At 37.2% G+C, this 24,586-nt stretch overlaps 1 protein-coding gene across 1 annotated transcript in view; it reads right to left on the reverse strand.

Annotated features, from left to right (window-relative positions):
- Positions 1 to 71: 71 nt before the first annotated feature.
- TEX10 (testis expressed 10) overlaps positions 72 to 24,586 on the reverse strand; it is a 54,934-nt gene continuing 30,419 nt past the window's right edge. Inside the window, exons 11-15 of the mRNA XM_007197068.3 lie at positions 23,984 to 24,117; positions 8,772 to 8,852; positions 6,946 to 7,127; positions 1,863 to 2,073; positions 72 to 584 (exon numbers count right to left, since the gene is read on the reverse strand). Of these exons, the coding sequence (XP_007197130.1) occupies positions 471 to 584; positions 1,863 to 2,073; positions 6,946 to 7,127; positions 8,772 to 8,852; positions 23,984 to 24,117 (722 nt within the window). The 3' untranslated portion in view covers positions 72 to 470. The remainder of the gene's footprint in view (positions 585 to 1,862; positions 2,074 to 6,945; positions 7,128 to 8,771; positions 8,853 to 23,983; positions 24,118 to 24,586) is intronic.

Genomic DNA, 24,586 nt, shown 5'->3' on the forward strand with positions numbered 1-24,586 from the left:
AATCCACAACAAATGGGAGCACTGTTTTGAAATCTTGCTAGAAATCCTCGGGAAACAACACAACTCCAGAGTGAGAAGCAACCACTCCCAAACAAAACCAAACCAAAAACTAGTTTAGTTTGTTGCTGTCTGAATGAACTGGGGCTGAGAACAAAAAGAATGAAGTTTGCCTAGATGGGACCACAAAGACACAGCTTATTTCTTACTATACAATAGAAGGTACCATATTATCGCTCTGTATTTTACATATACTTAGCTATGAAATACATAATACCTGTAACCACCTATCACATGCTAGTCCAGGAAGCCAGCCTGTGCATCAATGGCAACTCCCAAGCATTATTTTCCTATTTCAGTGCAAAGGAAGGTTCATAAACAACTTCTTTAAAAGTTCAGCTTTAATGACAAACATTTATTACATCAGTCTCTTCAAAATTAGATGTGAATAAACAATTTCAAACAGTGCCTTTTCAATACACTGTACTCAACATGCTGGGTCCCTGGGGATGCCCAGTGATGTACACATTGAAGCAATAATGTAAGTCTGTGAGCCACTGCTCCTGAACACCTCCACTCTTCAATGTCTGCAGAGAAAAACAAGAGTAATATGAGAGTTGTAACAAAACTGCTTCCTGATGGTTTTTTCCCACACCCAAACAAGATCTCAAAGAGTCCTTGCGATAGTATCCTCATCTATAAATTATCACATGAAACCTCACTGAAAAAAGGAACCTATTAATCAGGTATTATTACCACAGGTAGTTAAAATTCCTAGTTTCATCCTCAAGTATTAAGTGCTACCAGTTTCTTATTGGGTCTCTTCCCTCCCACATTTGCTAGGGACTAATGAAATTTCACCATTAACCACCCCTACACCCTGTACTTCTGCCCCTTTGCATTCTAAAATCTCATAACATTAACTGAGAATAATAATTCAACAGGTCTCAATTTGTCATTCTTATAGAAATTGGCTGATTCTCCAACCTTAGAATAATCCAAGTTCTTAACTTTTCTTCCCTTCTACTATTTCTGAATTCTGCATCCTCTTCCATTACTGAGACAATTCAGAATACATCTTGTGTTATATGTAGGTATAAGCTCTATTACTCTGAAGTATTATTACATATACCAATTAATAACCCCCTCCAATCAAAGGCCTATACAAAATACCTCACTTTAACTCTCCCAAACCAAAAACACCAAAGGAATCCTTAATAAACAGAACTGCCCGCCCCAGGTGAACACAGAGAACCAACCATTAGACAAAGCTGAAGCCTGCAACTTCCAACTTCTTCCACCTCCTCCAGTGAACTAAGTGACTAGAAATAGGCCTTAGTTTATTCCTGCTAAATTTCCTTAATGACAGCTAACATTGTTGGGTGCTTAGTAACTATCAGTTACAGTATTAACCTTACTTGGATGATCTCTTTTAATGGTCAACAAAACCCAACAATGTTGCTATTATTCCCATTTCTACAGCTAGGAAAACAAGCTCAGATAGGTTAAAAAACAAAAAACAAAAAACCACACAACTTGCCAAATTATCACAGTTAAGCAATAGAATCTGTATCACAAAACAGGTAGGAGTGACTCTGATGCTTGTACTTTTTCCAACTAAGCTGCCTGCCACCTTAATTCAGTTTGAGTATTTTAAGGTTTTTAGTACTGATTCTGCAATCAAAGTCACCCCCCTGGTTAAGTGACAGTCAGTTACTAGACGGCAGGGGAAGCCCTAAGAAATCACCACACTGGGCTTAATTCCAGGAGTCCGTCAACGCACAGAAACCCTGGCCTCCCAAGAGCACCTCCATGCCCATGAATCTAGTACGAACAGTACAAAGCCCTTGTTCCTTGCTTCTTACTGTGATATTCTTGATGATCTGCTGCACCAAGATGGCATTGGTCAACATGTGAGTCCTGAGGGGTGCGTGCTGCAGCAGCAGGCGAAGCAGCTGGCCCACAACAGGCAGCTCCTCAGGTCCAGCTCTGCTCACCCGCAGGCTCTGCAGCATCAACCTGAGCACTCGAGGCAGGAGTGCCAGGATGGAGACACAGACGCCCCACAGCTTGTCCCTACAAAACAGAAATGAGTCAGTGAACCAACGCATACAGGAAAAGTGCCCTTTCCATACTTCCCAAGACTGAAGATGTCCTTTTAAGAAACACGGTGTTTTCTGATAAAACCCCAGAAACCAAAACTAATAAGAACTGGGTTTCATCAGAGCTAAAAAAGCAAATGCAGTGAAGAATCAGCTGCTTTCCCCTATTTTACGGGTTTCAGGAAGCCTAGCAACCAGCATTTCCCTGGGCTTAACAAGACATTCTTGAAGCCCTAGTGATCATATTTACACAGAATTCACCACAGAATGATCTATACATGCATACTATTCTCTACCAGTGGACATTATTCAACTGTCTATTACACAACACCAAATGTCAAAAGAGTAAGAATGTCCCAATGGCAAAAAGGGAAGAAAAGAACTTCATGAAACTCTAAGCCTCTGACCTGGATTATGAGTCTCTTCAACATGTTAGAACAGGGCAGGTTTCCAGAGAAAGATGTGCTCACAAGGAACCAAAGGAATTTGAGAAAATAACCAGTAAGGGAACTATTACAGGCCAGAGATGGTAAATAAATCCAAATTTCAGTGAGCATCATTCTTTTGGTATCTTTATAGAACAGGAACAAAAATGTTTTATGACAGAGGTTAAGTGGCCTAACCACATTCTAGAAGTGTGTCAATTAAATGGAGCAATATCCTTTTGGAGGAAAAGTTCACTGGCTGCTAAAGGCTCTGACCTTAGCCTGTTACAATTTCTCTACCAAGAGTGCATAATCCTCCCAGTCCCAAATCTTTCTAAGAAAGCCTACCTCCAGACCTTTCACCATCTGACCCCCCTCCCAACTCCACATACAGCAATTGCATCAAAGGTAGATACCGAATCCATTAAGCCAAACAGATCCTCTTATCTGAAGAGACTTTATTCAGCCTGTGGGCTCATGCACAGCCAGGTTAGGACAGCCATGTGCAAGAAGAAAAGAGAAAGCCAGACTGTAGACATAGCTAATGATGAGGCAAAGGCACAAAGATTAAAGACTACAAAATTTAGAAGAAAAAGGAAAGACTAGAGAAAGCTGCTTTGGTTCCTGCTGGGTTTCAAATTCCTACCTCCACAATTCCTACCCCTTGTGTTTTTTTTTTAATAAGTTGCTACTGTACTGATCCAATATATTCACTCTCTACTTGAACTTCAGTGGATTTCAAATAACTGTGGATCAAAACTGTTAAAAGAGCTTATGGATTCTACATTATACCAAATACAAGTATACTGAATGGATGAGTAAAGTTTAGAATTCTACCTTCGCACACCACAATTAAAGAAAACTGTCAGGCCAAAAAAAGAGAGACCTGGGTACCACGAACGATGTAAGCAATACCATTTGAAGAGCCATTCTTAGGGTTTTCTAAGAGTTGTCATGCACAGAAATAATTGTACCAACTCTATATGAATTGTTATGAAGTTGAGATTTTAGGTCAACATAAAGCAATGGTTCTAAACCACTCTAAAGGAACTGATGAAAGTCCAATATTTCACATACAATTTTCAGGAGTTCCACTAACTCTGCAAACTTCTGATGTATTCTGGTCAGATAATACCAACCAACCCCCCACTCCCCAAACACAGGGAAATACAGATAATATACTTTAAAAAACAAAAATACAGCCAAGCTCAAAAGCCAGAATGGGTGATATCTCTAGGTGCCAGAAACTATGACAGAACTCATGAAGATACACAGGAGCACAGAACTGGATATGGGATTTTGGGGCTGGGTATTCAACAGCCAACAATGTTGGAAGCTGAGGCTTCAGCCCCAGGTACGGAAAGCAGGGAGCTAGAACTGGGCTCCCTGCATAGAGCTGGAAGCCAGGAAAATGCAAATGTGAAACTGCCCCATAGGGAGGTCTCCACAACCTCCACAAACTCTCACAAAAGATTCATTCAGAGAAAGTTATACAACCCAAAACATGAGCTTGTTTGTTCAACCCCACTAGAGACAACCTCCAAAGCCCCACCTGCTCCCCAAAATAAGAGAGAATTCCCACACCAGAGAGAAACAGAGCAAACACAACTGACAAGACCTTTAACACCAATAAAGTGAGAATGACAAAGAGCCAAGTAAAAACTCAAAATAGATGAAAGAGAAAACAATAGCTGATACAGTAAAAACTCAATAGGAGGATTAAACAAAAGAATTAGCAAAGTGGAAGATGTTAAGAGAGGACAGAATGAGAAACTCCCTATGTTTAAAAGGAGTTTTTAGGAGAGAATAGAAACAGTGGGGAAGATAACAGAAATAAAAACATAGCTGAAGAAAAAACATTAAGTCTTCAGATTAAAGGAGTACACTAAGTCTCAAGCAGGATAAATAACAACAAACCTACACTAGGATACACCCTGATTTGCAATGCAACAAAAAGAAAACAGTGAAACCATAGAAAAGAATAGATTACTAACCTAGGGCCAGGACAGGAATAAAGATGCAGACCTACTAGAGAATGGACTTGAGGACACGGGGAGGGGGAAGGGTAAGCTGGGACGAAGTGAGAGAGTGGCATGGACATATATACACTACCAAATGTAAAACAGATAGCTAGTGGGAAGCAGCCACATAGCACAGGGAGATCAGCTCGGTGCTTTGTGTCCACCTAGAGGGGTGGGATAGGGCAGGTGAGAGGGAGATGCAAGAGGGAGGAGATATGGGGATATATGTATACGTATAGCTGATTCACTTTGTTATACAGCAGAAGCTAACACAACACTGTAAAGCAATTATACTCCAATAAAGATGTTAAAAAAAAAAAAAAGAATAGATTACTACCTACAAACCAAAAGGGCTCAGTTGAACAGCAGATCTTTCATTACTAACAATGAATCCAGAAGACAACAGAATAGTTTCTTCAAAGTACAGTGGCCACAGTTTGAATACCTCAAATTGGTCAAGCCCAATTTTTTGGTCAGCACTTGTGAAATCAAAAGCTCCCAGTAGTTTGACTGGCACTCTCATTATTTGTAATCTCACAAACACCTTCTCTAGGAGGGTAGGAGCAGCCTAAAAGGGAAACTTAAGTACCTAAGACTCTGGCTGCCAACACTTCTTTGTGACTAATGTCATCCTGAGAGATGCATATCAAACTCAATACACAGTACAAAATACTTTTAAAAACAGAATTTTACACAGGCAAAATATTAAATACAGTGAATTTTGTTCAGTCCAACCATATAAAATCAAAGCAGGATGTTTTTCTATAAGAAACTAAAAAAGATCTTTGAAACTTATCAGAGTATATCACAAAGGGGCTACATTTCAAATGACAGGAAATAACAAACAGTAATATACATATTTCATAAATGGGGATGCTCGTTATAAAATTTTTAGAACCCTGAGAAGTTCCTTGCTATTTACAAAGCCTTTTCTTGAACTATCAGGCCCAAAAGTTTGATGATGGTAAGTACCATCAAATCTATGCTTGTTTATGTGTAAATTTTACAGGATATTAACAGTGAAATGTACAAAGTTTTAAATACACACACTTAACGGAAAAAATCCAAATGTCTGTTGACAGTAAAATGGATAAGTTATAGTTCATTCATATAACAGAATCCTACAGAGCAGGGGTATGACCACAGCCAATCCAGCTCACAGCCTGTATTTGTAAACAGAATTTTATTGGAACACAGCTACACCCATTCATTTATGTTTCATCTAATGCTGCTTTCACATGACCAGGGCAGTGCTGAGTAGTTCTGACAAGAGACTTTATGGTTTGAAAACCCTAAAATATTCACTGACTCCTTACAGAAAGAAGTTTGCTGACTCCTGGTATAGAGAAACAAAAATGAATGAAATACATCTTCGAATCAACGTGAGTAACTCTCACAAACGATGATGAAAATCAAGTCACAAAAAATACATATAGTATGATTCCTTTTATATCAAATTCTTAAAATACGCAAAACAAAAATGAAATTGCTCACAAATGCATATAAAATTTTTAAATAAAAAGGTAAGGAAGTGACTAACACAGAAGTGATCTCTGGGGATACAGAAGTGATCTCTGGGGATGCAGAAGAGAAATGTAACTGTGGAGGGTACATGGAGAAAGTGTGCTGACGATGTTCTATTTCTGAACCAGGAGGTTGGTTAAACAGGTGTTCAGTTTATACTCTTTAAACTATTTAAATGTTTTATACAATCATATGTATATTTCAGTGACATTTAAAAGCTCAAAAAAGAAAGGCAAATGTCAAAATGTGATAGAATGATTTTTATTTTCTTATATTTGCTCATCTGTTAGATTTTTTAAAAACCTTCTGCAATGAATTGTTAACAGCATACCAATGAGAACATAAGCATGAGAAAACTCTTTGAAAATTAAAGTGAAATCTTCTATACTATCCTAGAAGCTTTAGTCTAAAAATTACAGAGGCGCAAAAGTACTAATTAAAAACACTAGCATCTTAGAACAATTTCCTTAAACCCAAGAATTTAAAAATCCATGCTGGCTAGTTCTAATGAAGCCCAAAACAAAATACAAAGGCTTGTACTAATAATAAGCCCATCCTTCTAAAAGTAGAATTTTTTTTCTTGCCAGATCTATAGCAAAGTTAATAAGGAAAGCTCTCAGGAAACTTCATAATGCCATCTAACTTTTCAAATTTGTAGCTTACAGGAAAAAAAAAAAAAAATACTAAGACTGCTCACCACATCACAAAGGGGATTCATAAAAGAACAAAGAAAAAGCTAGCTAGGTTTATACAAACTCTAGAAGAGAATTAGATTTTGGAAATATCAGCTTGACTGACTGACCGACTGCCTGATTGATTGAGGGGAGGTGAACAAGTAGGAAAAAAATTAAAGTTTAAGAATACAAAAACTATTACCTCTTTCTTAGATGTTCTGCTTCTCCCTTCTCTAAAGTGAGCAGAAAATAAAGAAGACTGTAGCAACACGAAGCCAGAAATGGCAGCAGCATCTCACTAAGTACACACGTATGATCCAGGAGCTTACAGATAACACCCAAAACACAGCCCACCGTGCTGTCAGGAATTACAGTCAACCCAACCTAGGCAGAGAAAAATGAGATTAATGACCTCTTCACAACAGCCCCTCTCCCCAGAATAAAACCAAACACCATTATCTGGAGAGTTAACCTTCCATCACTACTGGTGGAAACTTGTATTTACATAATACATGCCATGCCACCAACCACACCTTAAGATCCTGTTTTCCTTTGAGAATTTAGTTGCTACGTTAAATGACTTTGAAAATACACAAACTCAGGAAATACTATTAACCCAATCCACTGCCTCCCCTTCATGACAAAGTCTCCTAAAATTTTCTAGATGTTACAATTTCTACTGATGGACAGAAATACTATTATTTAAAAGGATTATTTCATGCATCCAAAGAAGATCTTGATACCAGCAATCACATTTACATGATCTTCAGATTATCCAGACTGGAAAACTCCAATGTCTGGCACCACCCCCACCCCAGGTAATTAAATGTACAAACTACAGTTCCTTTTACAATTATCCTTCCCCTGCCCTTTGATTTAGCCAGTCATTCAGACATAACTAAGGAAAATACCTATACTGGAGTAAGATAATACTATACTTACACTTGACTGCTTCACTGTCCCAAAACCCAGATAAGGGACATCATGGTGTGCTAACCACCTGGACTCTGCCATATAAAGTGTCATTCAGCTGGACTCTAACTTGTAACTGCATGCATACATGGTCTAAATCTCCTGCAAACTACTGCTGAGTCATCATAAACTCTGCAGGTTCTGAGGTCTTAACCTTTACCCAGGCTGTCTGTAAAAAGTGGCCAGATCAACACTGGAATGTTGATCTTTTACTAGAAGAGTGAATGTGAAACTAGAAGAGTGAAAGGGCATAAATTTCTGGAGTGGAAGTAAAAAAAAAAAAAAGAAAAAGAAAAAAGATGGGGATCTTTGGAGACACAGTGGATAAGGATTAGAAGTTTGATAGCAGGGAGAAAAGAGAGTACTGAGGATTCAAAGCAGTAGTCTTCCAACTCGAGGTAAGTAAAGAAAAGGCACTACAGATATGCCTATAAAATTATCCAAACAAGTGAGAGTCCCTGGAAGATAAAGTTTTGGAGTCCCCCCTTGCACTGTAACACATCATTATACTAAAAAGCCAAAGGGCAAAGTGTAAATGTTGGAGGAAGTTAAAAGCAAAACCCAGGCATACCTAATGAGAATTTATCGCCAATGGGAACTAGAGACACCCACTGGCCAAAAGACAAGTCAGTTTCATGGCTGAGCTCACTGCTTCCAGTGACCGGGCCTTGAGCCTGTGAGGTGACATCCCTACTTTACACCCCAAACCTTCTGGGTGGAAACTGAACCCCAGTCTGGATGCTGGATTCCCAACACAATGACACCTGGCACACGTTAATTAAAGCATTTTAAGTCAGAAGGACCTGAGGTTTAAGAGGTCTTTCATTGCTCAGATGTAAAAAGTAAGGTCCTGGCAAAAGGGGAGATTTTCCCAAGGTCACAGAATTAATTAATAACAGCCAGGAAAAACACCAAGATTTCTCAGTTCTCACCACAGCATCATGAAATTATTAAGCTTAGACTTCTGGACACTCACTCTCTCCTTGGTTATGGCAAACTCAATCTTAACCAAATCTCTATGCTTGTGTAACAGAAAAGAATTTTAAGTATATTTACCAAATGCTTACTGATGGCACTTTGCAGGATGTCAAAGCTTTGGCTTCGGGCAGGGATAACCAATAAATTGTGACAAACTGTCTGTCAGAAAAGGAGAAAACCAATACCAAATCAGAACATTTTAGTCAGAAACAAGTTCAATAGTTTTTTTTAAAAATCTACTTGCTCTATATATTAAAAGGAAACTTAACAAAAAGTGACTTTAAAGATGCAAATGTCAAACAATCAAGCCTCATATAAATGGTCCAGTTTTCCAAATAATTCATTTATTAAACATTTACTGAGCACTGAGCTAGGCCTATTAGGTGCTATGCATAGGAATGAAAGAAAGAGAAACTCTTCTGTCTCACAGCCCTCAAGGAGCTTACAATCTACCAAGGCAGAGACTACATTTCTATTAAGTAAGTGCTACAATAGGGAGATCTCAGTGATGGGAACAAAGGGCAGACAAAAGCCTTTCTCCCATTTGGTGGAAAAATATAACACTGAAAAAAACTTATAATTCAGAAAATACCAATACCATGTTCAAATTAATTATAATGCTGCCTCTTATTTCCTAAAGGTAAAAGGAAAATAGTCTATAGGAAAAGAAGAAAAATATGAATGAGGTGGGAATCAAATCTCTAGTATTTTTCATTTTCTAAGTTCTCAAGAAAACAACAAGAGGGAAGGACAGCATCAAGTCCTTCAAAGAATCACAACACAACTCCAGAAGCTGATGGAATGCAGTATCAAAAATCAAGTATGTAGAAAAATCCCACGGAAAGACAAAGATAAGACTGGTGGAAAGAATATCACTCTAGGAAGAGAATGAATAGTCAAGATAAATTCAAGAGGACTGTTAATCCTCAAAAAATCAACATCTCTATGCATTATGTCTCTATAAAACCTCTTGTAGAGCGACCACCCAGAGTTTTCACATGGCAATTGTCTTATCTTTTAAACCTATAGGTAACAACGGAAACAACGTATTTCCAATGCCATCTTTCTACTTCAAAATGAGTGTAATGAATATTTTCACTCATAAATGATAAATCATATTTGAAAGGCCCATTCAATAATAAATGATCACTCAATCCCTTCCCTTCTGCCTCCCCTCCCCTTCCTGAACGATTCAGTTCTAAAGACACTGCATGAGGCCAAGCTAGACATCACCACTAGAGTGGGTGGGAGAGCTTCAGTGGCCCAGAGCAGGCTGCCCATTAACAAATGGAGGCACACTGTCCCCAAGCGTTGGAGTTCAAATGCGATAAGGAAGATGCCTGCATGGGCAAGGGGTGGCGCCAAAAGGAGACTGATTACAGGCAAAGTAACTGATGAAGTAGGTAAATATATTAAGCAAAATGGAAGTCAGGTTTCTCACCATCAGAAAAGGCAGGTACAAGAGGAAAAGGAGACAGCTAGAATGAACCCAGTGGTGTTGCGTTCCTGATTTCTGTTCACTGATAGGGCATGGGAACAGCAACATCTAATAGCAATGGCCACACTTAAGAGTCCAGAAGTTGGTTTCTAAAATCCATTCTCCACTTACAGGAAAACTGGGCTTCTTAAAGAAATACCTGATTGCAGGGCTGGGACAGGGAAAATACAACATGAATCTGAAACAATTTGTGGTACAAGAAAGTAAGGAAGCAAGCTGACCCTTGAACAATGTGGGGGGCAGTGGGTAGGGGTGCCGACACTCCATGCAATCGAAAATCTGCGTATCACTTCATAGTCGGCCCTCCATATCTGAGGTTCCTCGTATCTGCAGATTCAACCGACCACGCATCATGTAGTACTGTAGTATTTACTACTGAAATAAATCTCCAAATAAGTGGGCACAGTTCAAACCTGTGTTGTTCAAGGGTCAACTGTACTCAGAGAAAAATGAGGATGTATCAAAAGAACAAAGAAGCCAGCTTTCAGGAGGTAACCATGGCAAACATGAGAGTATCAAAATTAGTAAGGATAGTAAGGAATTTTAACCCACTGGAAAATACAGGAAACCATACTAACAAAAATAAATGAATAAATTCGAAGACCAAAAAGGAATGGGATATTTACATTGTTTCAAAGTATCTCCTCATAAAATATTACTAATAACAAAGGGGAAGAAGTAAAGAGTGGAGAACATGGACAGACACCACTTACTGAAGGGATCAAAGTGAACATCTAATGGGACAAATCAAAACCACGCACCACCTGACAGGATGCAGTCAGAAAACCACAGCATCACTCATGTCATATTCCTGCCAAATTTATATAACCTGATCTAACCATGAAAAAATAAACTAAACCTGAATTGAGAGAAATTTTACAAAATAACCGTCCTGTGTTCTTCAAAAGTGTCAATGTCAACGAAAGACAAGGAAAGACTGAGGAACTATTCCAGATTTTGAAAGAGACTAAACAGACATTACAACTAAATGCAATGAATCATTTCAGATGGATCCTTTAAAGTACATTATTGGGACAACTGGCAAAACAGGAGTAAAGTCTGAGGATTAGATGACAGTATACCAATGTTAATTTCCTGATTCTGATGACTATATTTGTTTACATAATGGAATGGTCTTGTTTAAGACAAATACAGGCATACCCAAGATATTGTGAGTTCAGTTCCAGACCACTGCGATAACATAAATATAGCAATAAAGCAAACATCACAATAAAGCGAGTCACACAAATTTTTTTGGTTTCCCAGTGCATATAAAAGATATGTTTATACTATACTGTAGTCCATTTCATGTACAAGAGCATCGTCTATAAAAACAACGTACATATCTTAATTTTAAAATATTCCATTGCTAAAACATGCTAACCATCATCTGAGCCTTCAGTGAGTCATAATCTTTGTGACAGTGGAGGGTCCTGCCTTGATGGTGATGGCTGCTGACTGATCAGGGTGGTGACTACTGAAGGCTGAGGTGGCTGTGGCCATTTCTTTTAAAATAAGACAACAATAAGATTTGCCAGATAGATTGACTCTTCCTTCCAACAGCACTTTACCCAAAATGGAACTTCTTTCAAAATTGGAGTCAATCTTCTCAAACCCTGTCACTGCTTTATCAACTAAGTTTATGTAATATTCTAAATCCTTTGCTGTCATTTCAACAATCTTCACATCTTCACCAGGAGTAGATTCCATGTCAAGAAACTACTTTCTCTGCTTATCCATTAGAAGCAACTCATCCATTAAAAGTTTTATCATGAGATATCTACAATAAAAGTCACATCTTCAGACTCCACTTCTAATTCTAGTTCTCTTGCTATTTCCATCACATCTGCAGTTATTTCCTCCACTGAAGTCTAGAATACCCCTCAAAATCATGAGGGTTGGGGATCAGCTTCTTCCAAACTCCTCTTAATGCTGATATTTTGACCTCTTGCCATGAATCACGAATGATCTTAATGGCATCTAGAATGATGAATCCTTTCCAGAAAGTTTCCAATTTGCTTCGCTCAGATCCATCAGATGAATCACTATCTATGGCAGCTATAGCTTTACGAAATGTGTTTCTTATATAATACGAGTTGAAGGTCTAAATGACTCCTTGATCCATGCACTGCAGAATGGATGTGTGAGCAGGCATGAAAAAAACAATAATCTCATTGTACATCTCCATGAGAGTTCTAGGGTGACCAGGTGCATTGTCAATGAGTAGTAGTATTTTGAAAGTAATCTTTTTTTCTGTGCAGAAGGTATCAACAGTGGGCTTAAAATAATCAGTAAACCATGTTGTAAACAGATGTGCTGTCATCCAGGCTTTGTTGTTTCATTTACAGAACACAAGCAGAGAAGATTCAGCATAATTCCTTTTTTTTAACTGTTATTTTTTTTTTTCTGCTCACTTCTCTTTTTTAAAAAAATTTATTTATTTATATTTTATTTTTGGCTGCGTTGGGTCTTCATTGCTGCACACAGGCTTTCTCTAATTGCAGCGAACAGGGGCTACTCTTCACAGCGGTGTGTGGGCTTATCATTGCGGTGGCTTCTCTTGTCGCAGAGCGCAGGCTCAGTAGTTGTGGCATATGGGCTTAGCTGCTCCGCGGCATGTGGGATCTTCCCAGATCAGGGCTCGAACCCATGTCCCCTGCATTGACAGGCGGATTCTTAACCACTGCACCACCAGGGAAGTCCATAATTCTTAAGGGCACTAGGATTTTCAGAACGGTAAATGAGTGTTGGCTTCAACTTAAAGTTACCAGCCACATTAGCCCCTAACAAGTCAGCCTGACCTTTGAAGCTTCGAAACCAGGCACTGACTTCTCCTCTCTAGCTATGAAAGTCCTAGATGGCAACTTCTTCCAATATAAAGCTGTTTTGTCTACACTGAAAACCTGCTGTTTAGTGTATCCACCTTCAATAATATCTTAGCTAGATCTTCTGGATAATTTGTTGCAACTTCGCCATCAGCTGCTTCATCTTGCACTTTTAATGTTATGCAGACAGCTCTTTTCCTTAAACCTCATGACCCAGCCTCTGCTACCTTCAAACTTTTCTTCTGCAGCTTCCTCACCTCTCTCAGCCTTCACAGAATCAAAGAGAGTTAGGGCTTTGCCCTAGATTTGGCTTAAGGGAATGTTGTAGGTGGTCTGATATTCTATCCAGACCACTCAAACTTTCTCCATGTCATCAATAAGGCTGTTTCACTTTCTTATCATTCCTGTGTTCACTGAAATAGCACTTTTAATTTCAAGAACTTTTCTTTCGCATTCACAACTTGGCTAAGTGGCAGAAAGGTCTAGTTTTCAGCCTATCTTGGCTTTCAACATGCCTTCCTCACTAAGCTTATAATTATTTCTAGCTTTTGATTTAAAGTAAGAGTTGTGCAACTCTTCCTTTCACTCGAACACACCTATAGGCCATTGTAGGGTTATTAATTGGCCTAACAGCAGTATTGTTGTGTCTCAGGAAATCGGGAGAGAGATGAGGGAGGGCTGGTTGGTGGAGCAGTCAGAACACACACATTCATTCAGTTGACCGTCTCATGTGGGCATGGTTCGTAATGCCCCAAAACAATTACAATAGCAATGTCAAAGATCACTGATCACAGATCACCATAAGAAATATAGTAACAATGAAAAAGTTTGAAATATTGCAAAAATTACCAAACTGTGACACAGAGACATGAAGAGTACAAATGCTGTTGGAAAAATGAAGACCAACAGACATCCTCGATGCAGGGTTGCCACAAATCTTCAGTTTGTAAAAAAGAGTATCTGCAAAGTGCTTTAAAACAAAGTATGCCTGTATGCTGAAGTATGAGGTATGGGCATTCTGTCAAATAGTCTAAGAAAATAGAAGTTCTTTGTCCTGTAGTTATAATTTTTCTCAAAGTTTGAAAATGTTTCAAAGTAAAAGTAAATAAAAATATAAACACATAGATGTATACACACACATAAACATACACAAATACAGGCAATCCTCACTTCCGCAATTACAGTGTTAACAAAAACTTGCATACTTCAGAACCCTGACCTCACATTGCACAATTCCAGAACAGGCATGCTAATCTGGTACAATGTGGAAATTAAGGTTTTTTTTAAAATAGAAAACTTCATTTTTCTTAAGAAGGTTTTGTACATTTAATTTCTACATTGAAGTATTTTCTACCTAATTTTATCAGGAAATATACAGAAATATCATGCACCTAACACTTTTTATAAAATCTTTTTATTGCTATATTAAAATGTTAAAAAGAGCAAGTAAAAGAAAGAAATTATAATTATTAAAATACTAAAATTCAGATTTAGAGATTCTTTCACTTACCAATAAAATTACATCACGGAATATATTTACAGAATGAAAATTTCCATATACTCACACTACAAAACGGCTCAATTGTTCTAAGAAAGTGTCGTCAAATTTACCTTTGGCAGATTACATTTTACCTTTCCCCTGTTGGCCATGTCTCAACTATTATCAATGAATAATAAAAAACGATAAGAAAGAGATAGACAACCTGCCTCTATTCTGGGGCTCTTTCCTTACCCCAGTATTTCTTTACGTACGTGGTTGGTGGGGGGAACAAACTCACTTCAACCAAGCTGCCTCTAAAGACCACCCAAGGGTTCCCTAGTATTGGAAGCATGTTTGTGTTCAGAGTCCTTTTGTGCCCCACTTGTTTTTTCCTATTATCCCAACTGCTTAATTACCATGGCTTTGTAATAGATATTTGATAGTACAAGCCCTCAGGCTTTATTTTTATTCAACACTTTCTTGTTATTCTTTTTCCTCTGTATTTCAATATAAATTTTAGAATCACCTTTTCAATTTCCACAAAAACATTTGCTCTGATTTTGATCTGGATTACACTGAATCTATACTATAGATTAATTTAGAGAGAGCTATTATTTGTACAATATTGGAGTCTCCCAATCCATGATCATTATATATCCCTGCATGTATTTAAGTCATCTTTAATATCTCCCAGTAATGTTTTATGGTTTTCAATGTTTTCAGAGGTCCTCAGCAATTGTTTTGTGAAATTCTCCTTTAACCTATATTCATGTTATGTATGTGTGTGTCCCCATTACTAAGTTACAGCCTTTAAGAGTCTGCAATGAGGGGCTCCCCTGGTGGCACAGTGGTTAAGAATCCGCCTGCCAATGCAGGGGACCCGAGTTCAATCCCTGGTCCGGGAAGATCCCATATGCCGCAGAGCAACTAAGCCCGTGTGCCATGACTACTTAGTCTACTCTCTAGAGCCACAACTACTGAAGCCCGAGTGCCTAGAGCCCGTGCTCCACAAGAGAAGCCACGGCAATGAGAAGCCCGTGCACCACAACAAAGAGTAGCCTCCGCTCGCTGCAACTAGAGAAAGCCCACACACAGCAACGAAGACCCAATGCAGCCAAAAATAAATAAATAAAATTAAAAGAAAAAAAAGAGTCTGCAATGAGAGGTTATGTGTACACTGAAGACCCAACCCACTTCCAGGCCAGCAACTTAAACTAATCATTGTTTCCTTAGGACGATGAGTCACAGAGGTTACTGCCTTAGCTTTTAAGCCTCTCTGCTTTTGCAGCTTAAGAATCTGGGAAATGCTGGAGGGGATCAGGCCCCTCAGAGGCCTCCTGAGTCTCCTATTTTCTCAATTCAGCTCAGCAAGATGGTCAAAAGGTTGAATGGATTCTCTGTCCTCCAAGAGAGGCCATTTGACAAAGCCAAATTCTTATCCTCTTTGCCTGAGAGACAGCTCCAGTCTCCTCAGATACGTTCATGAATAAAAAGCTGTACACGCACAAGGTGATGAAATTCCACATGGCCAAAGAAGCAGCAGAGTTGTGAGCAAAAGAATTCCCAAAGCTCAAACAGGGAAGAGAGATGTTTTGAGTCCTAACCAGCCAGCATGGAGTGTCTTCATAGAACAACCAGGTCATTCAGATGATACTCAGAAAAAGAACCTATTAATAGTAGAACTAAATTAGCACTAGGGCAGGAGTTAGCAAACTTTTTCTATAAAAGGCCAAAGAGTAAATATTTTAGGCTTTGCAGGTCACATACAGATTCTGCCACATATTCTTAGGGTATTTTCTGTTTTAACAACTGTCAAAAAAATGTAAACAGGGACTTCCCTGGTGGTCCAGTGGGTAAGACCCCACACTCCTAATGCAAGAGGCCTGGGTTCAATCCCTGGTCAGGGAACTAGATTCTGCATGCATGCCACAACTAAGAGTTCGCCTGCCACAACTCAGAAGTCCACATGCCGCAACCAAAAAAGATCCCGCATGCCACAACTAAGACCCGGCACAGCCTAAATAAATAAATATGTTTTTTTAAAAAAAGTAAACCCTGCTCTTAGCTCAAGGATGGCACAAAAATAGGGCCACCAAGATTTGGCCTACAGGCTGTAGTTTGCTGATCCTTGCCTTGGTAAAGGCTACTTGCTCTAATAAACCACCCCAACAAAATTTAAAAACAAGACCCTAAAGGATAAAGGTGATAACTCAAGTAACTTGATTGCCTGACAGAACAAAGCAAAACACTCTTTAAAAGACAACAAAATCCACCACATAAAATTTCCATTGCCCAATATACACTCAAAAACTACTAGACATGCTGGGCTTCCCCGGTGGCGCAGTGGTTGAGAATCTGCCTGCTAGTGCAGGAGACACGGGTTCAAGCCCTGGTCTGGAAAGATCCCACATGCCACGGAGCAGCTGGGCCTGTGAGCCACAGCTACTGAGCCTGCGCATCTGGAGCCTGTGCTCCGCAACAAGAGAGGCCACGACGGTGAGGGGCCCGCGCACTGCGATGAGGAGTGGCCCCCACATGCCACAACTGGAGAAAGCCCTCGCGCAGAAATGAGGACCCAACACAGCCATAAATAAATAAATTTTTTAAAAATTTAAAAAAAAATAAGAAAATAAAGGCAGAAAAAAAAAAACTAAAAAAAAAAACTACTAGACATGCTAAAAACATGAAAATGTGCCACATAACCAGGGGAAAAAGCAATCAAAAGAGATGACGGAATTAGCAGGCAAGAACTTTAAAACAACTACTATAAATATATTCAAGTAGTTAAAGAAAAATGAATGTAAGAGAAACAGAAGATGAACCTAAAAAGTTGAGATTAAAAAACCCATTATCAGACACAGACCTACTAGAGAATGGACTTGAGGATATGGGGAGGGGGAAGGGTAAGCTGGGACAAAGTGAGAGAGTGGCATGGACATATATACACTACCAAATGTAAAATAGATAGCTAGTGGGAAGCAGCCGCATAGCACAGGGAGATCAGCTCGGTGCTTTGTGACCACCTAGAGGGGTGGGATAGGGAGGATGGGAGGGAGGGAGACACAGGAGGGAAGAGATATGGGGATATATGTATAGGTATAACTGATTCACTTTGTTATAAAGCAGAAACTAACACACCATTGTAAAGCAATTATACTCCAATAAAGATGTTAAAAAAAAAAAAACCCATTATCTAAAATTTAAAATTCATTGGGTAGTCTTTGTTCACAGATCACATGGTCATCTTTGTAGAAAATCTGAAACAATCAACAGAAAAAAATCCTGGAACTAATAAGTAATTATAGAAAGGTTGCAGGATACAACATTAATATATAAAAGTCAAACCGCTTCCCTAAATATCAGCAATGAACAAACGGAATTTGAAATTAAAAACATAATACGATTTACATTAGCACCCCCAAAAATGAAATATTTAGGTATAAATCTAATAAAATATACATATGGTCTATATGAAGAAAACTAAAAAGCTCTGATGAACAAAATCAAAGAACTAAATAAACGGAGGATATTCCATGTTCATGGATAGGAAGACTCAATATTGTCAAGATGTCAGTTCTTCCCAACATGATCTATACATTCAACATAAATCCAACCAAAATCTTACCAAGTCATCTTGTGGAGATCCATGAACTGATTCTAAAGTTTATACAAAGAGGCAAAAGGCCCAGAATAGTCAATATATATTGAAGGTGAAGAACAATTTGTAGGACCGACACTAACCAATTTCAAAAATTACTATAAAGCTACAGTAATCAAAACAGTGTGCTACTGGCAAAAGGATAAATAAATAAATGGAACAGAAAGAGACCCACATAGTCAACTCATCTTTGACAATGGAGCAAAGACTGTCTTTTCAACAAATGGTGCTGTAATAACTGGACATCCATATGAAAAAAAAAATGAATCTAGACACAGACCTTCAACCCTTCACAAAAATTAACTCAAAATGGATCCCAACAGACCTAAATGTAAAATGCAAAACTATAAAACTCTTAGAAGATAACATAGGAGGAAAAATGTAGATGACCCTGAGTATGATGACTTTTTAGATACAACACTAAAGGCACAATGCATGAATGAAATAACTGATAAGTTGGATGTCATCAAAATTAAAAACTTTTGTTTTGTGAAAGACAATGTCAGGAGTCTGAAAAGATAAGCCACAGATTAGGAGAAAATCCAAAATATTCAAAGAACTCTTAAAATCCAACAATAAGAAAATAACCTAATTTTAAAATCAGCCAAAGACCGTAACAGGCACCTCACCAAAGAAGACACATGGCAAATAAGCATATGAAAAAATACTCCAAATCATATGTTATCAGGGAAATGCAAATTAAAACAATTATGAGATACCACTACACACCTATTAGAATGACCAAAATCTGGAACACTGACAATACCAAATACTAGCAAGGATGTGGGGCAACAGAAACTCCCATTTACTGCTGGTGGAAATACAAAATGGTACAGCACTTTGGAAATCTGTTTGGTGGTTTTTTACAATATTAAATACACTCTTACCATATGATCCAGCAACTGCTCTCCTTAGTATTTAACCAAAGGAGTTGAAACCTTATGTCTACACAAAAACCTACACACAGATATTTATAGCAGCTTTATTCACAACTGCCAAAATTTCAAAGTAATCAAGATGTCCTTCAGTAGGTAAATGGATAAACTGATATAACCAGACAATGGAATATTATTCAGTGCTAAAAGGAAATGAGCTATGAAGTCATGAAAACACATGGAGGAACCTTAAATAAATATTACTAAGTAAAAGAAATTATTTGACTAAGCAAATAATTCCTCCTGCTATCTTCCTAACATCATTCAAATGTACTTTTGTAAATTATACTCTTCCTGGAACTATTAAAATAATCTACTAATTCTGATTCTAGTTACAGCTGTCACTTAATCTATTCCTGATAAATTGTCACACTTGTAACTTTGTTCTTTTTCTCAGTTTAAAATTGTAGGTTAGTGAAATGTTTAGACAAGTAACCTTATGAAGGAAGAAGTGTAGGTTAAAATAAATGTAACATTATATAATTTTGTGTTGTCTCTGCAAATAGTTTAAAAATAAAAGAGAACAAAATTACTCATTTGACATTTCAAAGCATTGGGAAAAAAAGGTATTAATATAATCAAACTGCTGGAAAAAATGTGATAAAAGGAAAAATCTTTAAAACTTGTAAAAAAAAACATGTAGAGAAAAAAAAACACACATCACATGCAGAGAAACAAAAATAAGAATGACCTCACACATCATTACACACTACATTATGACATGAAGTCGTACAGTATAGAAGGTAGGTTGTATTAACTTGAAGAGCAAATGGTTAAAAACATAAGAGGCAAAGCTAACATGCCAAAAGTGGAGATAAAAATGGAATGATAAAAATACTGAAACTATGAAAAACCATCAATCATGATATCTGATTACAATGGAATGCTACACAGCAATGAAAAAGAATGAACAACTGCTTACACATTAACGTGGGTATCTTAGAGAGTATACTGAATGAATAAAAAGGAAATTACTAAAAAAATTTCACTTTTAAAAAGTTCAATAACATGTAAAACTAAACAATATGGTTTGGAGTTACATGCTAATATGGTAAAACTATAAAGGAGCAAGAGTATGATAAAATTTAAGAGTGTTCCTCTAAAGGGAGAGGGGAAAAGCACATAGGGGTTTCAAAAATAATGAAAAACATTCTATTTCTTAAACTAGATTAATGTTTTATTATTATCCTTCAGAACTTAGTTAAAAAATAACTTTTAAAACCATTCAAAATTTTGTAAATCACAAATAAAATTAACCTTAAAACATTTCATTGGCTCTGGAATAGACAGCTCCATTTGGAAACAGTATCTCTGTCTAGAGATTCCTTTTCCCTTTGTGATCTTTCCCTGTTAATTACTATTTCCATCATTAACAGCAAGGTCATACAATTCTTTCAGAAGAAATGACCGCAAATATACTAAGTGAAAACTGCGAGATCCAAATCAGTGTACAGAGTATGTTATTTCTATAAAAGGAGAAAACCAAAAGAACACATGTAATCATTTGTGACGACACAAAAGTTACCTAAAAGAATACATTTAGATGAGGTATCACCTAACACCGGTCAGAATGGCCATCATCAAAAAACCTAGAAACGATAAATGCTGGAGAGGATGCGAAGGAAACCCTCACACACTGTTGGTGGGAATGTAAATTGGTACAGCCACTATGGAGAACAATATGGGGGTTCCTCAAAAAACTAAAAATAGAACTACCATATGACCCAGCAATCCCACTCCTGGGCATATAGCTGGAGAAAACCATAATTCAAAAAGATATGCACCCCAGTGTTCACTGAGGCACTATTTACAATAGCCAGGACATGGAAGCAACCTAAATGTCCATCAACAGAGGAATGGATAAAGAAGATGTGGTACACGTATACAATGTAATATTACTTAACCATAAAAAGGAATGAAATACTGCCATTTACAGAGACATGGATAGACCTAGAGACTGTCATACAGAGTGAAGTAAGTCAGAAAAACAAATATATAATATTGCTTTATGTGGAATCTAGAAAAATGGTACAGATGAACTTATTGGCAAAGCAGAAACAGAGACACGGATATAGAGAACAAACTTAGGGATACCAAGCGGGGGGAGAGAGGGTGGGATGAATTGGGAGATTGGGATTGACATATATACACTACTGTGTATAAACTAGATAACTAATGAGAACCTACTGTATAGCACAGGGAACTCTACTCAATGCTCTGTGGTGACCTAAATGGGAAGGAAATCTAAAAAAGAGGGGATATATGTATACGTATAACTGATTCACTTTACTGTACAGCAGAAACTAACACAACACTGTAAAGCAACTATACTCCAATAAAAATTTTTAAAAAAAAGACTACATTTAGAAACTAGGGAGGGAAAACTGATGGCTGGGAGATAGGGAATGGAGGAACACTTTTTACTATTATCCTTCTATTCTTCTAAATTGTACTTTGTGACAATACCTACTCCAAAAAAAAATTATAAAAATAAATTTTTATACTAAGGCTGTCAAAAACTATATATTTCAAATAATTTCACATGAAGAGGCCAACTTAAATATGGCAAATTTTATCCAAAATAAAATTGACATCTTCACTTAAGAACTTCAAAAACTAAAACCAAAACTTTCAGATTTTTCCTAATGTATGTCTTAACATTTCAAAGACAGCAACCTTGAAGTTTAATACATGTTCTTGCCAAATGTACACTCAGAAATATAACTGATCACATTTTCATGACAACTGTGTCTTGGCTTTACACAGATAATGTAATTGTCAGAGAAAGATTAATGGAGTTGTCCAAGTTACCAAACTAGACACTAACAAATCTATGCCGGGAATCTGGAGCCCACTTATCCCCATACAATGGTTTTTCCAATACAGCATGATACAGTTTAAAAACATTAGAAACAGTCTGTCCTACAAAACAACTACCAATACTACTGTTGGCAAACCTAAACTTCCCAATCTAGTATTCAAGGCCTCAATCTCAGTCTTTCTTAGCTCTCTTCACTTACTATGGATTAATATAAAATTTCAGATGTTAAATAATTACGTTGGTTACCCAATTCATTATTTTTCACTTTTTAAAATCCACTATTTTTTCAGAGCCTATATATGTTCATATATATAGGCACCAGGGTAATAAAAAGAACAAAGTGTCATTGGCATGACTTAAGTATTGTGATCAGAGTCAAACAAAACCATGAGAGAAATGTGTTAAACATCTACAAAAGGTATAGCCCTAAGGGACAGGAAGAACATGAAGAGTATTCAGGAACAGAACAAAAGAAGTAGTAAATAGATCAGTTAATTTTAATAAAACTCAATTGGTATAGCAACAAAACAGATGTAGGTTCCAGAGACTACCTTGCTGAGAACACTGACAAAGTGGTTTAAAAAAAAAAAAAAAAGGCTAATGGCCTAGCAATTAGGAGTTACAAGAAAAGAATATATAGTCAGTGTCCTAACCAGAAACCTTCTGAGTCATTAAAAAAAAACTGCGGCTTCCCTGGTGGCGCAGTGGTTGAGAATCCGCCTGCCAATGCAGGGGACACGGGTTCGAGCCCTGGTCTGGGAGGATCCCACATGCCACGGAGCAACTAGGCCCGTGAGCCACAATTACTGAGCCTGCGCATCTGGAGCCTGTGCTCCGCAACAAGAGAGGCCACGATGGTGAGAGGCCCGCGCACCGCGATGAAGAGTGGCCCCCGCTTGCCACAACTAGAGAAAGCCCTCGCACAGAAACGAAGACCCAACACAGCCATAAATAAATAAAGAAAGAAAGAAAGAAAAAAAAAAAAACTGGCCAGCAGAGAACATAACCTCAGAATTTGCAAGGTTTAAACCAAAATTATTTGGGATGACACAATGGCATTCCTACTGGGCAAGCACCTTTCCAATGCAAGGAAAGAAACTGAAGAAATAAATAACAGAAATTAACTAATAGATACATGTTTTTAGAGACTCAAATCCTTAGTATTAACAGTTAGGATGTTTTTACATATTTAGTTTACATATTTGTAACACAGAAGACAATTTTGACTATTAGGGTAAAAGATCAGCCCTATAATTCCAATTTAAAACATATCAATAATTAATTTAGACTTGTGGTTTTAATTTGAATTTCACTATAAACAGTACCGAAACTTAAAGATATTAAGATTTATCATACTTATATAAATTTATTAAATATTTAAGATTTACTGTAACATTTGTGAAGGTTTGTCAAAAAACTGAACTACTTGACGAATAGTGAATATATTAAGTTATTTAAACAGTTTTAAAGTTTTAAATAGTTTGTAAAAGGAATAAAATATAATCAAAGTCTCCCTTTAAAATGATTCCTTAAATTTACCATATTTATCTAAAAAATAAGATTTGTAAGTTGAACTTAAAAAGTTAAGGAGAAATTAGGGTTTAAAATTTAACTCTGATAAACTACATACTAATTCTTAAAACCAAAGGAACTGCCGAATAATCTTTTCTGATTAGAAAAACCCACCTTCAGAATACCAAATCCTACCCTAACTCTTATTCATCCTTCAATACCTAAGTCAAATTCTTCCTTTTCTATGAAGCCTTTCCTCTTTTCCATAGATGGATCCATCCTTTCTTCCCTATGCTAGACAAAAGAAAATAAATTTGTCTCTATCGTTCAAATTGCTAATTTATTCTATTGTATTGTCATAACTTATAATGAAAATACTCTTCTTTTAGAAACAGACATCTATCCAAGGATCACAAGCACTTTCAGAACATGGACTGTGTTTTATACTACTCTGAATCTCTAAAAGTATCTTATACAAGGCAACCCTAACATACAGCAACTATTGGCGGTTGATTAACTGAATTCTAATAATTATGAGTTTCTTTTAAAATGGACAATTACCTCTGTTACGTCCCAATGGTGTAAAAATTGATCCAAGTCAGTAAGGTAAAGCAGCACAGGAGAAAGCTGCGTCTGGATGACATGAGGAACTCCTCGAAGGCTCTGAAGCCAAGTCAGCTCCTCTTTTGAAAACCCTAATTTGGGTATAAAGAAAGCCAATAAATAAATAAATAAATAAATAAATCACAAAGCAAGTGACATTCTTTATTCATTTTTTAAAAACAGATGACATGTATCTTCAAGTTAAATTCTTCCTTAAGTTACCCTGTCTCCTCTGAATTTCTGTATTTCATGTGTAGTATTTTTAAAAATGAAATGCTAGCAATGTAATGTAATATAGTAAAATTCATATAATTATGTTCACAAAGGATGTAACCTGACTCAATCTATGATACAGCAAGAAACAGGTTTTACCCCTAATATTGGGGGCATTACCACCTTTACTTAAATAACTGTGAAAGGCATAATCGTTCTAATTAATGGTAGGTTTAAAAAAGCTATTGAACAAGTAAAATAATATACTCATTCATACAAATACCAAACTCTATATTCTCTTACATAATAGCCCTTCAAATATTTTAAAACTACTCCATCCCTCCTAAG

This window comes from Balaenoptera acutorostrata, chromosome 6 (genome assembly GCF_949987535.1).
Source record: "Balaenoptera acutorostrata chromosome 6, mBalAcu1.1, whole genome shotgun sequence".
NCBI lineage: Eukaryota > Metazoa > Chordata > Mammalia > Artiodactyla > Balaenopteridae > Balaenoptera > Balaenoptera acutorostrata.